The sequence below is a fragment of the Chelonoidis abingdonii genome, chromosome 6 (genome assembly GCF_003597395.2).
Source record: "Chelonoidis abingdonii isolate Lonesome George chromosome 6, CheloAbing_2.0, whole genome shotgun sequence".
Taxonomy (NCBI): domain Eukaryota; kingdom Metazoa; phylum Chordata; order Testudines; family Testudinidae; genus Chelonoidis; species Chelonoidis abingdonii.
The window spans coordinates 971,843-988,701 of record NC_133774.1 but is presented as its reverse complement, the minus strand read 5'-3'; the positions used below and the strand labels follow the sequence as shown (position 1 = coordinate 988,701).

Sequence of the window (16,859 nt, the reverse complement as noted above, 5' to 3'; positions counted from 1 at the left end):
ACCAGGGGGTATTGGCAAATTCCCCTAGATGCTGATGCACAAGAGAAATCCGCTTTCATAGTGGAATCGGGCCTGTATGAGTTCAAGGTGTTGCCCTTTGGGATGCGTAATTCAGGGGCTACTTTCATGAGACTTATAAATGAGGTTCTCTGGGGACTGGAATCTTTTGCCAGGGCCTATATAGACGACCTGGCCATCTTCAGCAGTTCGTAGCAAGATCACCTTAACCACATAGGGATTCTGCTGCACCGGCTCAGGGAGGCCAATCTAACTGTTAAGGTTTCTAAATGCAGAATGGGAGCTGCTGAGGTGACCTACCTGGGGCACAGGGTGGGCAATGGGCGACTGCGCCCTGAGCCTTCAAAGGTGGAGGCCATTAAGAACTGGCCTATTCCTAGAACTAAGAAGCAGGTCCAATCGTTCATTGGTCTGGCCAACTATTACAGGAGGTTTGTTCAGGGATTCAGTGACACTGTAGCTCCCATCACAGACCTGACGAAAAAGGAAAAACCAGACTGGGTGCAATGGACAGGCCTGTGAGCAGGGGTTTCAAAGCATAAAAAGTGCTTTGGCCAGAGAGCCTGTGTTGGCCAGCCCACATTTCAAAAGGCCTTTTTTGCTGTGTACAGATGCTTCCAATACTGGGCTGCGGGCAGTGCTAATGCAGGAGGGGCGGGGGGTAAGAGACATCCCGTTGCGTACTTGAGCAAAAAGTTGTCCCCGACTGAGCAAAATTATGCTACCATTGAGAAGGGACGTTACGCCATTGTCTGGGCTGTCAAGCAACTTAAGCCCTATTTGTACAACCAAAAATTCACTGTGTTGAGTGATCAGGCCCCTCTGGTCTGGCTGCACAAGGCCAAAGGTACCAACTCCAGGTTGCTGCGCTGGAGTTTGGCCCTTCAAGAATATGAAATGGATATAATCCACATAAGGGGGAAGGAAAATATTGCAGCTGATGCATTGTCCCGCATAGGGAATCATTAGGATGCAGTCAGTGATGTCTGTGTCATCCCTTCCTGCATCAATTTTGCGTTGGGGGTGTGACGTTAATGATTAAACTGGGACCATATAGAACATGGGTTGCAACCATGTTCGTGTAGTGGCACCAAATCCTATGGAAAGGGGGTCATATAAGGTGTCTAAGACCAGGTTACGGGTTACTGGTTAGGATTATGCTGTCTGTATGTCTGTATCATTTTTGTAGTTGAAGTTATGAATATTGGCTGTGTGCTGTCTGTATTTCAAATTGGTGCTGCAGTTCTGGGAAACACCCCAGACAAGCTGGTGTCAGCTCAGCTTAGCCTGCTTGATGTAGCCCTTGCTTGATGGCCCATTATAGGACACAAGCACACACAATTGACCCTTCAGAAAGGAGGCCAGTTACGCGCCGGTTGACTCAGCATAGTGTGCAACACCTGGCCAATTGTGAACTAGCAAACGCCATTTTTCGGCTGTAACTTTCCACAGTAGGAATCAAAGCAGTGTCCTTACATCCTGGAAAGCCATTAAGTATAGCGAAGGCCTCATCTTCCAATTTTGTCCCTCAAGTCCCGCTTCTTACCTTTTGAGGGACTTTGCTAACAATTGAAGCTCTGCACCAAGGACGATAGCCCCCATCCCAGCTGGGGATGTTCCTCCGAGAACTTGACCTTAAACCTCAGTTTACTCATCAACTGCTACAAGCCTGAACCAAGAACTTGCCACAACTGTGTATCGAATTGAATTCCAGTTTAACCAATTCTAGCTCTCCATCTCTATCTTTGTTTCTTTAATGAATACAACCTTTAATTAGATATAAAGAGTTGGCCAACACTGTGATTTGGGTAAGATCTATGTGTACTATGACCTGGGTCTGGGCTGGTCCTTTGGATGAGAGAACCTTTTTCTTTTACTGGCGGTTTTGGGTTTTCATAACATCTCCCCAGAACCGATGCATGGTGGTGATACTGGGAGATGGTGGTCTAAGGAATTGCTTGTGTGCTTGCGACCAGTGGGGAGACACCAAAGTCATTTTTGTCTGGCTGGGTTGGTTTGCCGTAGAGGTGGAAAAACCCCAGCCTAGGGCTGTGACTGCCCTGTTTGAGCAATTGGTCCTGATTTGGCACTCTCAGTTGGGTCCCGCCAGAACCACATCGTCACACCATGCCTCCCATGGTTCCTTCTACCAGAGACAGCCCCGCACCCGACGTGGTCCCTATCCCTGACATGACCCCACAGCCCCCTGTGCCCCACCTGGCAAGGGTGCAGCAGGAATACAGAGCTTCTGAGCAGGGCACGGAATGAGCAGGGGCTGGGGAGATGCCCAGTATAGGGGGAGAGTGCAAAGATTGGGGCTGTACAGGAGGGACCCACAGTGACAGGTGAGGGAACAGGGCTGGGGCGCTGCTGCTCCCCTCAGAGGTCCAGGCTGTGGGGTGCAGGGGGAAGCCTCAGGAGGCTGTTGTGTGCATGTGCTGCTGTCATAGGGGCTGTGTGAGCACCTGCCTGTTTCTCTCACCTGCAGCAAGACCTCCCAGCTCCATGGGGCAGGTGACCTTCCAGCTAAGCAGCTGGCTTCTCTCTGTCCAAGCTCCTAGCAGGAGGTGCTGGGGCCTGCACACAGCAGGTGGGCTCCCCACACGTTCCCCAGGGCACCGTCAGATCCACTGGCTTGTCCTGGGCCGCACTGGCAGGCAGCAGGAGAACCCACTCCAGCTCCGTGGGGTCACACCTCAGGGGCAGCACGGGGCCCTTGGGGATAATGGGGGTTGGGGGAGGGCAGCTTCCCAAATCTCACTCCAGAGGTTGCTTGGCAGAGAGGATCTGCTCCCAGGCACCAAGCCCTGGAGCTTCATGGCCTCTGGCCCAGCAAGCCTGGATTCATCACTGGAGCTGTCCCCTGCCCCTGTCATTGCTCCGCATGGGCAGCGCCCCCTCCCTGGTGCTGCCCGACACAGGGAGCCAGGCACTGCTGCAGCCTGAGTGTCGCCCAACAGCAACTGGCTGGGCTCCCAGCCCAGCCCAGCCAAACTGGGAGTGCCGCCAACCCAGACATGCTCGAGACTCACCAACAGCGAGAGCGACTCCCGGCTCCAGTCCCCTGCTCCAGCCATTCCACAGCAGCCTTCAGCCCCATCCTGGGGCCCTCAGCCACCCACCAGCCCAGCCCCATGGGGAAGCTCCTAAACATCTGTCTACAGAGCAAAGAAAACCCCACAGCTGGCCCCTGCCAGTTGACTTCAGCTGCGGGGCTGTTTCATTGCTGTGGCTGGAGCCCTGGGCTCCAGGACCCTGTGGGGCGGGAGGATCCCAGCGCTCAGGTTGCAGAATCCACATAGCAGGGACGAGCCCCACGGCCCAAGTTGGCTGGCACGGGCCAGCGGGGGTTTTGCTTTGCTGTGTAGACAGACGACTACAGACTCCAGCTCCCTGGCTGAGGAGTGGCTCCCAGCCACCAGGCCACAGGGCAGTGAAGTCTGGGCTCCAGCTCTAACCATGACCTTCACATAATGGGGCTGAACCCCGAGAGTATCCCCATGTGACGAACTGGGAATGTTCTTAATGTTTCCTCTGAATACTGTGTTGGTGCCTCAGTGTCCCCTAGGCAGTTCTTAAGTATCTCAGTGGTGGGATAAGGGTGTGTGATTGCTACAGATGAAGGGGCCAGTGCCCCTAAATGCCTGGCACTCTGTCTCCTAGCAACTGATGGTCTGGGCCCCTCCTCTGCAAAGGTGCCAACTGAAAGTGTGGGAGACAAAGGGATCAGGTGACCTCCTGGCCCGGGAAAGGAGCTGAGCAGAGAGGAGGGGCTGGAGGGGTTGGTTAGTCTGGAGCGGGCTGGGGATGAGGAGTGAAGAGCAGACGTGGGGGTCTGGCTCACTGCCCCTCAGAATGGACCCGCCCGAGGGGTCTGGTTCACTGTATCTACAAGCTCTGTTTTAGACCCTGTTCCTGTCATCGAATAAACCTCTGTTTTGCTGGCTAAGAGTCACGTCTGACTGCAAAGTGGGGGTGCAGAACCCTGTGGACTTCCCCAGGACCCCGCCTGGAGTCGGCCACTGGCTGGGAAGACACACGGAGGGCAGAGGAATGCTGCAATGCGTCCAAGGAGACAGGAGGTGAAGCCATGTGAGCTTCTTGCCCTGAACAAGTCTGCTCCAAGGGAGAGGAGGCTCCCCGAAGTCCTGACTGGCTTAGTGGGGAGCAGTTCCAGAGCATCGCCCGGGGACTCCGTGACACCCCACAACAGCCACTCTGCCCTCATAGGAGGGATCCCAGCATACGGCATAACCAGGGCAATTCCCTTTGTTTATAAAGATACAGAGAAGTTAAGCAACTCATGGAGCTACCTGAGCCACAGAAGTCAACACCCACCAGCTGCAGCACTAGAGGAGCTGAACCTGCCGCAGCCCCACACCCCAAGGATGGGATGGCAGCCCCATCCCTCAAGGATCTCCCACTGTGAGGTACGAGTCCCTCCCAAACTGTTTTTAATCCTTAGTATTGTGAGTCTGGCTGGTCTCATTCACCACAGAAATAGCTAAGCCTTCCCTGGGCTTGCATCCTCAGTGACACCTTGTGGCGGAGAGTTCCGCAGGCCGATCACACATTGTGCATTTCCTTTCATCAGCTGTAACGCTGCTGCCCCTTGGTTTCCCTGGAACTTCCTTGTCCTCGTGGCACGTGAGAGGAGAGAGAGGCTCTCACAAGCAGCCACTCCCACCCGACGTGCACAGCAGGCACCGCCAACAGCAACAGCCCAGGTGACTCCCACTGCAGCGTGCCAGATTCGACCGCACGTGTCGCCCCTTCCGAATCCAGGAGGTTGCTAAGTGACACTCTCAGAGTATTCAGAAACCCAGGCCCTTAGCAGCACAGAAACGATAGGTCAAGGATGCCCTCAGCCTACACCTGCCTGCACCACAATCAGGGGTTGTTGTCACTGTGCAGGGTACTGCAGCGGCCGTAACTCTGTGAGTCATGTGGGCAGGGCCCAGCCCACGCTGCCACCCTGAGACACAGACCTGCTGTTCTTGTAGGGGCACTGTTCAACGGGAACCATCCCCAGGGCCAGTCCTCAGCGAGTGACAGAGCCTGGGGGGGGAGCTCCCACTGCCGCTGCTGCAGGGGGTTGACGTGCCAGAGACAGAGGGCAGCATGTGTGTCAGGGCAGCGTGCACATGTGTAAGGGCAGCGTGTGTGTCAGGGCAGAGTGCATATGTGTAAGGGCAGCGCGTGTGTGTCAGGGCAGCATGAACATATGTAAAGGCAGCATGCGTGTCAGGGAAGTGTGCACATGTGTAAGGGTGGTGTGTGTGTGTTAGGGCAGCGTGCACACATATAAGGGTGGGGCGTGTATGTGTCAGGGCAGTGTGCACACATGTAAGGTCAGCGTGTGTGTCACACACATGTAAGGTCAGCGTGCACACGTGTAAGGGCAGTGTGTGTGTAAGGGCAGTGTGTACACGTGTAAGGGAAGCGCATGTGTGTCAGGGCAGCGTGCACACATATAAGGGCAGCATATGTGTGTCAGGGCAGTGTGCACACATGTAAGGGCAGTGTGTGTGTCAGGGCAGAGTGCACACGTGTAAGGGCAGCGCGTGTGTGTCAGGGCAGCATGCACATATGTAAAGGCAGCATGTGTGTCAGGGAAGCGTGCACATGTGTAAGAGTGGCGCGTGTGTGTCAGGGAAGTGTGCACATGTGTAAGGGTGGCGTGCGTGTGTCAGGGCAGTGTGCACACATGTAAGGACAGCATGTGTGTCAGGGCAATGTGCACACGTGTAAAGGCAGTGTGTGTGTAAGGACAATGTGTACACGCGTAAGGGTAGCGCATGTGTGTCAGGGCAGCGTGCACACATGTAAGGGCAGCGTGTGTGTGTCAAGGCAATGTGCACATGTGTAAGGGCAGTGTGTGTGTAAGGGCAGTGTGTACATGTGTAAGGGCAGCGTGTGTGTCAGGGCAGCATACACACGTGTAAGGGCAGCGCGTGTGTCAGGGCAATGTGCACATATGTAAAGAAGGCATGTGTGTCAGGGCAGCATGCACACATGTAAGGGTGGCGTGTGTGTGTCAGGACAGAGTGCACACATATAAGCGCGGCATGTGTGTCAGGGCAGCGTACACATGTGTAAGGGCAGCGTGTGTGTGTAAGGTCAGTGTGCACACGTGTAAGGGTGGCCCGTATATGTCAGGGCAGCGCGCACACATGTAAGGGTGGCATGTGTGTAAGGGAAGTGTGCACACATGTAAGGGTGGCGTGTAAGAGTAGCATGCACATGTGTAAGGGCGGCCCGTGTGTGTCAGGGCAGCGTGCACACTTGTAAAGGCAGCGTGTGTGTGTATGGGCAGCATGCACATGTGTAAGGGCAGTGTGTGCTTGTGTGTGTTAAGGCTTCCTGCAAGTTCAGCCAGTGCCATGCACGTGTGAACAGGACCCTGCAGCCCCACAGCACAGACCTCAACGGCTGGGGCTCACAGAGAGGCACTGTCAGGAACGGGGGTTGGCAGGGCCCCTAGATCCCCCGGTGTAACCGGGCCAGACGGGCCCCTGCCGACCCGTGGCACAGCCAGAAGGGCCCTTTGTGTCTACCAGCCTGTTCCCTTCCTGCTCGGAGCCCTGGGAGAGGTTTCCCAGAGCGGGGCAGGTGGGTGGGATGGGGACTGGCTGGGACCCACCTGCTTCCCAGCTGCCAGCACTCCCGTGTGGGGAATCCTCAGGGCCTGCGGGTGCGGAGAGTGTCAAGAGCTCCATGGGGGGGGGCGCTCACCCTCCACACTCCTGTGCTGGGTCCCTCCTCCTCTCACGTTTTCGTTTTCTCCATCCCACCTGCGCCCTTCATCTCCTGCTGGCTCGCCCAGCCCATCTCTGCCCTGGGGAGGGGAGCCAGCCCACACACCCGCCCCCAGGCTGCTCTATGCCACCGGCACACATGAGGCAGGCTGGCCCGGCCCAGCCCTGGGACCAGGCGGCTGAGACCAGGACCAACATTTTACAGGCCTTGCCAAGGATGCTCGGGCCGGGCCCCGTCCCCGTAGGCCTCTTGGGTCCCCCTGCCCACAGCCCAGCAGGGAAGGTGCCAGGCAGAGAGAAGCCCTGGCAAAACTCCGGCAGGCCCAGCCCACTTACCAGCGAGTAGCCGAGCTCCACCTTGAACTCCTCCTTGGCTCGCAGGATCAGCTGGGTCTGGAAGTGCTGGTACTCAGGGTTCTGGGGTTCATGGTAGGTGATCACCAGCACCGTCTGCAAGGCAAAGCACAGGCCACTGCCTCATACCCAGCGGAGAGCCCATGCTGCTGGGGCCAGGGAGGGGAGGATGACAGCGCCCCTCAGAGAGGGGTGTTCTGTCTCTGGGCCCCGGGGGTGACCACGTGGGAATTTTCTGTAACATTTTTATGCAGTCTATGTGTCCCTCAGTTTCCCCAGTGTGCTGCAGTGTTACCTAGTTAGTAGAAAGGCTTGGTGCTCTCTGCAGTGGCTCAGAGACTCGGGTGTGGATGGCTCTCTTCAGTCTGGGGCTTGGGCCCCATATCCAGAGAGTTTGTGAGAAGACAATGGCAACCCCAGTCACCGGGACATTGATACCTAGCAACCAGCGGCTATGGGCGGCTACCTCTCACCTGGAAGCCAAGTAGTATTTGTCCAGCTGGAGAACAAAGGGCTGGGGAGGTGCCAGGGGTGGTTAAGGGCTGGCTGCTGAGGGCTTGGGACACATACCAACGGGGACACAGCGGTAGGGTGACAAGATGTCCCAATTTTATAGGGACAGTCCCAATTTTGGGGTCTTTTTCTTATAAAGGCTCCTATTACCCCCCACCCCCTTCCTGATTTTTCACATTTGCTGTCTGGACACCCTGCAAGGTGATCAGGGGCCAAGGCTTGGGGCTCTGGGTGGACCTGACCAGCTGTGACTTTCTTTTCTCTGGGCTAACCAAGGACTTCCTATGCTGTGCGCTAATCGACTAATAATCCCGACTGTCTGTCCCCATTGGCTGAGTGTCCCTGCAGATGCCGGCGGAAGGGTGCGTTGCTCCCCAAGGTTGGACAGATCTGCCTTGGACTCACTGGATGGAGCTCACAGGGTGGAGCAGGGGGTCCAGCTTAAGGAGGTGGAGAGGCCGCGTGTCTCCCTGGAGGAGAAGTGACACCCTAGGGTGTCTGGCACATGATGGGATCCTTGTAGAAGCTGTTCCAAAGTTGAGGTCATAGCACCAGTCCTGTGTGACACCATGTGTCCCCTTGGAGTCTCCCAGAATCCCCTCCACGGGTGGAGTCCCACCACCTGTGTCCTGCTCCTGAGGGAGAGGGCACTAGGTGAGGCTCCCCACAATCACTGAAGAAGGAATGGCTTTTGTGGGGGCCCCCAAACCCGACCCCAGGCATGGACCTGGAAGCCCTGGTGCAGTCCCGACCCGTAACCCCCAGGCGAACATAGGCATGACCCAACTCCAGCCCTGCCCTGGCATAGGCCTGACCCCCGTGTCACAGAGTCCCTGGGCGATGCTCTGGAACTGCTCCCCACAAAGCCAGTCAGGACTTTGGGGAGCCTCCTCTCCTTAGGAGCAGACAGTCTCCAGGACAAGAAGCTCACACAGCTTCACCTCCTGGGTCTTTCCTTGGAGCATTCAGCATCCTCTGCCCCTCTGTGTGCTTCCCCCAGCGAGCCCACCCCAGCGGGGTCCTGGGGAAGCCACAGGGTCCTGTACCCCCATTTTGCAGTTAGATGTGACTCTCAGCCAGCCAGTAACACAGAGGTTTATTAGACGACAGGAATAGGGTCTAAAACAGAGCTTGTAGGTACAGAGATCTGGACTCCTTGGCCGGGTCCATTCTGGGGCCCAGCGAGCCAGACACTCACGTCTGCCCTCATTTCCCATCCCCAGCCAGCTCCAAACTGAAACCCCCTCCAGCCCCTCCTTTCTGGCCTTTGTCTCTTTCCTGGGCCAGGAGGTCACCTGATCTCTTTGTTCTCCAACACCTTCAGCTGGCACCTTTGTAGACAGGAGACAGGGTGTCAGCCGTTTTCTGTCCAGCTAGCATCACATCTGCCCTCTAGGGCTCTGCAACAATCACACTCCCTCCTCCCACCACCTAGATCAGGGGTAGGCAACCTATGGCATGTGTGAAAAGGTGGCACACAATCTGATTTTCAGTGGCATTCACAGCGCCCGGCTCCTGGCCACCGGTCAGGAGAGCTCTGCATTTTAATTTAATTTTAAATGAAGCCTCTTCAACATTTTAAAAACCTTATTTACTTTACATACAACAATAGTTTAGTTATATATTATAGACCTGTAGAAAGAGACCTTCTAAAAACGTTAAAATGTATTACTGGCACGCAGAACCTTAAATTAGAGTGAATAACTGAAGACTCGGTATAGCACTTCTGAAAGGTTGCCGACCCCTGAGCTAGATACTTAAAAGCAGCAGAGAATCCTGTGGCACCTTATAGACTAACAGACATTTTGGAGCATGAGCTTTCATGAGTGAATACCCACCTACAAAAGCTCATGCTCCAAAACGTCTGTTAGTCTATAAGGTGCCACAGGATTCTTTGCTGCTTTTACAGATCCAGACTAACATGACTACCCCTCTGATACTAGATACTTAAGAAATGCAAAGGGGAAACTGAGGCACCCACACAGTATTCAGAGAAAACATTATGAATATTCCCACTTCATCACACCCTGATCCCCAGCCTGGCATAGGCCTGACCCCTGACTCCAGCCCTGGCCTAGCACAGGTCCGACCCCCGACCTCTAGCCCTGACCTGGTATAGGCCTGACCCCTGACCCCCAACCCCAACCTGTTGCAGCTATGACCCCTGACCTCCAGCCTGGCGTAGGCCCAACCCCCGACCCCCAGCCCCGGCCTGGCGTAGGCCTGACCCCACTCCTAGTCCTGACCCCTGACCTCAGCCCCAGCCTGGCACAGGCCCGACCTCCAACCTCTAGTCATGGCTTGGCGTAGGTCCGACCCCTGACCCCCAGCCTGGCATAGGCCCAATGCCCAACCCCCAACTCTAGCCTGGCGTAGCCCCAACCCCCAACCCCCAGCCCCAGCCTGTTTCCCTCTGGACGTGGCAAGGCCAGGCACTGCGTGGAAGGGAAGGGACGAGGTGCTGACTCAGCAGCCCGGCTGGGAACCAGAGTTATTAACATGAATGACGTCCACAGGAGTGTGAATGGAGGCTCCGGCGAGCCAGGGGGGCCCCAATGGCAAGACAGTCGCAACGAGTGATAACAGCCGAAGAAGGAGGTTCCCTGCCACTCTGCAGGGAAGCAGAGCAAAGCCTGGAGTGGAGAGCACAGGGGACCGGTGCCAGGTGGCGGTGCCAGGAGCTGAGTGTGCAGAGATACTGAGCACACACCTGGGACAAACGACAAAGTGCGAGACAGGACTTGGCTGGGTGTTGGCTAGACTGACCCGTCTGAACCTCTGCATCTGTCTGCCGACCTCGGGACCTTTGCACACTGCGTCAGGTGACTAATAAACTGCTGCCTCGGGCCCTGGGGGAGCTCCCTCGGGGCTCTGGCTCTGCAGGATTTTCTGCAGGGAACCAATAACAGGGTGGCTCACCCCTTAACAGCTGGAAAGCTGGGGCTGTCCCACCCTGGTTGCAGACTGAGCCCCCCGAAGAGGAATCAGGTGATGCCAGGAGAGAAGCAGCAGGAGGCCACAGAGAAGGGTAAGTCCAGGAAGTCGTGGTTATCTGCAGAGATCCAGGCCTGTCTACACTCAGGGTCAGGCTCGCGTGAAACTAGCTGTGCATGTCTCTATGCTTCCATTCGTCTCCCGCCCATGCACGCGCCCTGTTACAGCAACGCAGTAACACCACCGGTCTTCCAGCTGCTGTCCCACAATGCCCAGCACAACCACTCTGATCACAACTGTGAACTTGGCTGCCCAGGGGCACGAAGACCGGAACCCAGCACCCTATTTAAAAACCACCAGACATTTCTGAAATGCCTTTTCCCGGGTGTCCAGCTAGCCTAGCAGCCCTCCAGCGTCATGTGCAAGCGCCCAGCCAGTGACATGCTCCTTCTTGGAGCAGAGAGGTACCAGATCTCCCAGGCCTGTGGGGAGCACCGCTACAGACCGACCATAGAAACGTGGATAGGTGTGAGCCGATTGCTTGGGGGATGCAGGAGAAGGGGTGTGGCAGCGACCAGTGGCAGTGTCGAATGAAAGCAGAGGAGCTGTGGTGGGTGTAAGAGGAAGCTAGGGAGGCCAACAACCGATCTGGCATCAAGCCACAGACTTGTTGCTTATACAAAGAGCTGCATGCCACCCTCAGCAGAGACACCCCCACCTCCATGGATGCCTCCAAGAGCCAGAGCCAGATCATTGCTGTGAACAGTGAGGACAAGGAGGAGGGGGTCCTGCTACGCTACGAGCCAGGACTCGTCTTGAGACTCCCCTAGGCCAGTCAGTCCCACTTGGATGTGCCTGGTGCCTGGGAAGGAACGTAAATGCCCTTCTCACGACAGTCTAAATGCAGTGGTGGTGACGGAGCGCACTGTGAAAGGACACAGTCATCGACTTCTCGTTCATGTACTCGTACGAGAAGAGGTAGCAGCACACCGACGAGACGAGAGGTGGTATCTGCCCTGTTTGAGTTAGGCCAGGGTGGCAGGCGGAGCAGCTTATTTATATGCTGAGGCATGTTCCTTGCCTCCTCCCATGAGCTCTCGGTGAAACATTCACGGAGAGACTCTGCAATCCTCTCCCGAAGGACTGTAGGGATGGCAGCCCAATTCTTCCTCTACAGTAGGACCCCGTCCCACGCCAGTCTGTGATGAGCTCGGCTGGCACCACTGCAGGAAGCCAGCTTCAGGACACCAGCAGCCACCACAATCTCTGTGCCTCCCGTGAGCGAGAGCTCAGCTGAAATCCGCACGGCCCATTGAGTGCCTGTTCTCAGTGCCTTTGCCCCATGTGTGTATGTAACATTCCCTCACCCCCCCTGCCACCAGACGCCCCAGACTGCAGAACGGAGCTGGGCACAATCACTCAGGGCAGGTGCCAATGAGAAAGTCTTGTTTCATATGTTAGGGGAGCAAGGAGAGTTCTGCAGCTTGGCTTTCACTTTCTGTTGTGACTCCGCTGACAAGGGTATCGCTGTGTGCGCCAGCTCTAGTTCTGCCACTGCGGCTTCAGGGGGTTCCCCCTCCTGAGCCAGAAGAGGACTCGGGATTTAAGAGGACATGCACCCCTACACCCCATGTCCAGTGAGATCCTGCAAGCCAGTGCTGCATTAGACTGTGAGCAGAGGGCCCAGAGCGAGAATACTGCAGACTGTATGGGGAGGGAAAGAGCAGACAAGAGAAAGACCCCAGGGTCCCGGCAGGCCAAGGAGAGGGAGGTGCACCAGGCCATGATGGGGCTTCTCCGGCAGCAAACACAGATGTTGCAGACTCTCGTGGACCTACAGGTTCAACAAGCCTGGGCTCAACTCCCTTTGCAGTCCATGGAGAACTCCACTGCAGCACCTCCCTATAGCCCTCTTAACAGTCCATGTCGCACGGGGGCGCAGCCCTGCCTGCACCCCTATACCCAGAGGGGCAGCCAGGTGCAGCCCAGCTTCCTGTACACTGACAGGAGAGAGCCTTGGCTGTGGTATGGGCAGCCAAAATGGGCTGAACTGGACAAGAATGTTCTTTCCCCTTGTTTCGTTCTGTTCCTTTCTTTCCGAACTTTCTAGCGTATCGGTTTTTAATTGCACACTGTTGCCATGCACCACTTTGGGCACCAACAGAACCTGGCTTGGGACCATCATTTATCTTTATTTAGCCACACGTGCTGCAGAAGGCCAGCGCTACTGAAATGCCCCTGACTTGTTCTCGTCCTGGGCACCAGAATTCTTGGGCTCAGCCACGCACAGTGGGATAATGATAAAGGTACAGCATGCAGCGCCCAATTCACAGGTCCACTGACAAGCTGTTCTCATTAGAAATGGTCCCCAGCCCCCACACAATTCCTAACAGCCCCAACGCGTAAGGGCCAAGTGGAGCACTGGCCCCCACACCACATTGTCGGGATCACGGGTAAACGGCTCTTTCAAGGCCTACCGCAACCACGTGAGCTCTTCTCACAGTCCTTCTGTCTGTCTGGTCAAACTCAGGAGACAGCCACTCCCCCTCCATACTAACAGCAGCTTCTTCCCCAGTGCCTCACCGGTATTCTGCAGGGCACAACAGGGGATGTTTTTCTCACTGAGATCTAATCCTGTGAGCAACCACCACCAGCGTCTCTTCACTTGACCAAAAGCACATTCCACGGGCACATCTTTCCTTGGTGCTGTCCAGGTGGCTGGTACAGCTTCATGAGCCACAGGAGTAAGGGGTGGGCTGAGTCCCCGAGGATCCCGACTGCCAATGATGATCCACTGATCGGGAAATAAAGTCCCCGCTTGCAGCTTTCTGAGTAGTCCTATGTTCTAAAGATGGGAGCGTCCAGACCAGCAAACACTGATGTCAGTGAAGCATCCCCAGTGATGCACCAGCGTTGCATAAACACAGAAAAGCCCATTCTGCTGATGCGCTCTGTGGCAAGGCGGTCTGGGGCAAAATAGAGCTATACGTGCTTTCTATTGCTCCACCGCTGTTCGGGAACCCCACAGCTGCAAATCCATCCACTATGTCCTACATGCTGCCGAGAGTCACAGTCCTGCATAACAGGAGACAATTAATGGCCCTGCAGGCTTGAATAGTAACGGCCTGTGCTGTGCATTTTCCAACTGCAAACTGATTTCCCATGACCAGTAGGAGTGGGGCATTGCAAGCTTCCACAGTGCAATCGCCACTCACTTCTCTGCTGTCAGTGCAACTCTCACTCTGGTGTCCCTGTGCTGGCGGCCGGGGGTGAGCTCGGCACACAGATCCAGGACTGCACCATTGCTCGTCATCCCAAACCTCCATCGCAGTGCGATCCCACCGGTCACTGCTCATTTCTCAGCCCAGGAGTGGCGCTCCACCGTCTGCAGCTGTCCTGTGAGACCACCAACAACCTTGAACTGGTTTTTGGACATCCCATGGCAATCTATCCTCCACGAAATCGTCACATTCCCTGTTGATGCGGTTCTTCCTGCAGCTCTGCAAACACCAGAGGCTCGTACGTCCCATGTTCGCAACGCATCTGACAAGAGCGCAGAGCTGTGCAGGCTCCATGCTCCTGTCAGATCCAGCAGATTGGGAAGTGCTGGGTGGGTCTGCAGGACTTTTGAAAAAGGTGCAAAACTTACAGCCTAGAGATGGCATTTGGGAGGCTGTTGCATGCTGGGGACTTGCTGCCTCACTCCCTGTCACCCCTGCACAAGTCATCTCTGCTCCATGTCGCATCAACAGCATTTGCCAAAAGCCAACGTGCCAGATGATGTGAGTTCACGCTGGGACACTACCCATGGAGCACCACCCTGATCATGGCCACAAGCACAGCGCAAGGACCCCAGCAGGCATGTGCACAAGCCATGTACTAACTGCAGTGGCTTCATGCCAGCATCTTGTGCGCCAGCTGAGGTCTGTAGCATAGACATGGCCTGAGGAGGTTTCTGCAGGGCCCTGAGTCAGCAGTTGGGGGAAGGACCCACTCCAGGTGGGAGGTGCTGGGGGGCAGGACTGTGCCTGGCTGCAGCTAGGAGGTGGGCTGCCTGAGTGGGCTATTGCTATTTGAGTTTATCATGAGAGAGACGCTGAGCTGGGGCTGCAGGGGCAGGGACAATTGGATCCTAGGCAGGAAATACTTCATTTTCTCTGGACTGGGTGGTGCTCGTTTAAGAAGCCCTGAAAAGGGGAAAACAGAGGCTGACCACTGCAGAGGTGCCCCTGGGCACCAGGGGGTGCTCTGGAGGCAGCTGACTATTATAGAGCCTCAGAGGGAGACAGGGATCGTGTGCACCCAAAGGACTTGCTTTGGAGTCTTGGAGGCTGCCTGGGGGCTGCCACGGGACTGGAGTGGGACAGGCCCAAGCCCTGAGCCCCAGCCCCCAAGGGTACCTGGAAGGCCTGACGCAGGCCCACGTCCTGACTCTGTTTGTTCTGCCAGGGTTTCAAGGCGTCGCGGGTGGCACTGGCACGCAGGCTGTCCCCAAACACGTCCACATAGAAGAAGACGTAGTCGCCGTTGGTCAGGCTCTCCCGCTGGGCCAGCCTCATAATCTGGTGCAGCATCTCCAGGGGGCCGCAGATGTAGATGACTGTGGGGGGAAACACAGGGACAGCATCAGTCACTGTGGGCAAGAGATGGGAGGGAAGGGGTGGTGTCAGTTTGCTGCAGAGCAGAGACAGGCGGAGGAGGGGGGATGGGAGGTGTTAGTCATGGGGGCAGAGACAGGTGAAGAGCTGACAGGGACAGAATGGTGTCAGTCGCGGGGCAGAGACAGGCAGAGAATGGGGATGATGAGGTGTCAGTCACCGCAGAGCAGAGACAGGCGGGGGGGGTGGGGGGGAGGACAGGCAGTGTCAGTCACTGCGGGGCAGAGACAGGCAGAGAATGGGGGCAATGTGGTGTCAGTCACTGCAGAGCAGAGACAGGCAGAGGAGGGGGGACAGGCAGTGTCAGTCGCTGCGGGCCAGAGACAGGCAGAGAATGGGGGTGTCACAGAGTCCCTGGGCGATGCTCTGGAACTGCTCCCCACAAAGCCAGGAAGGACTTTGGGGAGCCTCCTCTCCCTCGGAGCAGACTTGTTCAGGACAAGAAGCTCACACGTCTTCACCTCCTGGGTCTCTCCTTGGAGCATTCAGCATCCTCTGCCCCTCCGTGCACTTCCCATAGCGAGCCCGCCCCAGTGGGGTCCTGGGGAAGCCACAGGGTCCTGCACCCCCACTTTGCAGTCAGACTTGACTTTCAGTCAGCCAGTAAAGCAGAAGTTTATTTAGATGACAGGAACATGGTCTAAAACTGGTCTTGCCAGTACAGACAACAGGACCCCCTTTACCCAGGGAGGCCACGGCCCCGTCGGGAGGCCCAAGCCCCGTCGGGACTCCCCTCCATTTCCCAGCCAGCTTCCAAAACTGCCAACCCCCCCCCCCGCCCCTCCTCTCTGGGCTGTATCTCTTTCCAGGCCAGGAGGTCACCTGATCTTTTTGTTCTCCTACACCTTTAGCATCCCCCTGAAAGGGGGGAAGGGCCCAGGCCATTAGTTGCCAGGTGACAGAGTGTCAGCCATAACATACGCACCCACACAGTATTCAGAGGAAACATTAAAACCAGTTGTCACAGGGGGTGATGTGGTGTCAATCGCTGCAGGGCAGAGATAGACAGAGGAGGGGGAACAGGCAGTGTCAGTCGCTGCAGGGCAGAGACGGGCAGAGAATGGGGGTGGAGGAAGGCACAGCGACCCTGCAGAAGCAGGTGTGGGACTATGTACCTGTATCTATTGGGTATCCGGGAGGATTATGTACCTGTAGCGGGGTGGTTGCCTGCTCGTGCCTAGAAAGGCACACAGCAGCCCAGGGAGAGGCTGTGGCAGAGAGTTAAAAGCGGGGCTGATGGGGAAAGCAGCTTCAGCTGGGGATCACGCCCCAATCAGGCCGTGGCTGGCTTAATGAGGCCCCAGCTGGCCCTTATAAGAGGGCTGGGGCCAGAAGCCGGAGCAGGCCTCTCCCTCCAGCTCCTGAGAGAGAAGGGTCTGGCTGCCTGGGAGGGAGCAGGGCTGGGGGAAGGCCAGAGGAGCTCTGGCCTGGAAACAAACCCCCGCCCCCCGGGCTGAGGCTTTGTTAAAGGCCAAGAACAGGTATGAGGGTCCCAGAGGGCAGCCCGGGGATAGGCAGAGGCAGCAGGTCCAACCCCCTTGCTGGGGATGTGTGGCTGACACTGCAGGCTGCCCCAGGGAATGGGGGCTAGGTGATGACTGGCAGTAGCCTGATACTGAGGTGA

General features: G+C 56.5%; 1 protein-coding gene across 1 annotated transcript in view; it reads right to left on the bottom strand.

The window, feature by feature from the left end:
• Positions 1 to 16,859, bottom strand: part of NPR2 (natriuretic peptide receptor 2) — a 77,176-nt gene that overhangs the window by 29,527 nt on the left and 30,790 nt on the right. Inside the window, 2 exon segments of the mRNA XM_075067468.1 lie at positions 7,113 to 7,226; positions 14,978 to 15,177. Of these exon segments, the coding sequence (XP_074923569.1) occupies positions 7,113 to 7,226; positions 14,978 to 15,177 (314 nt within the window).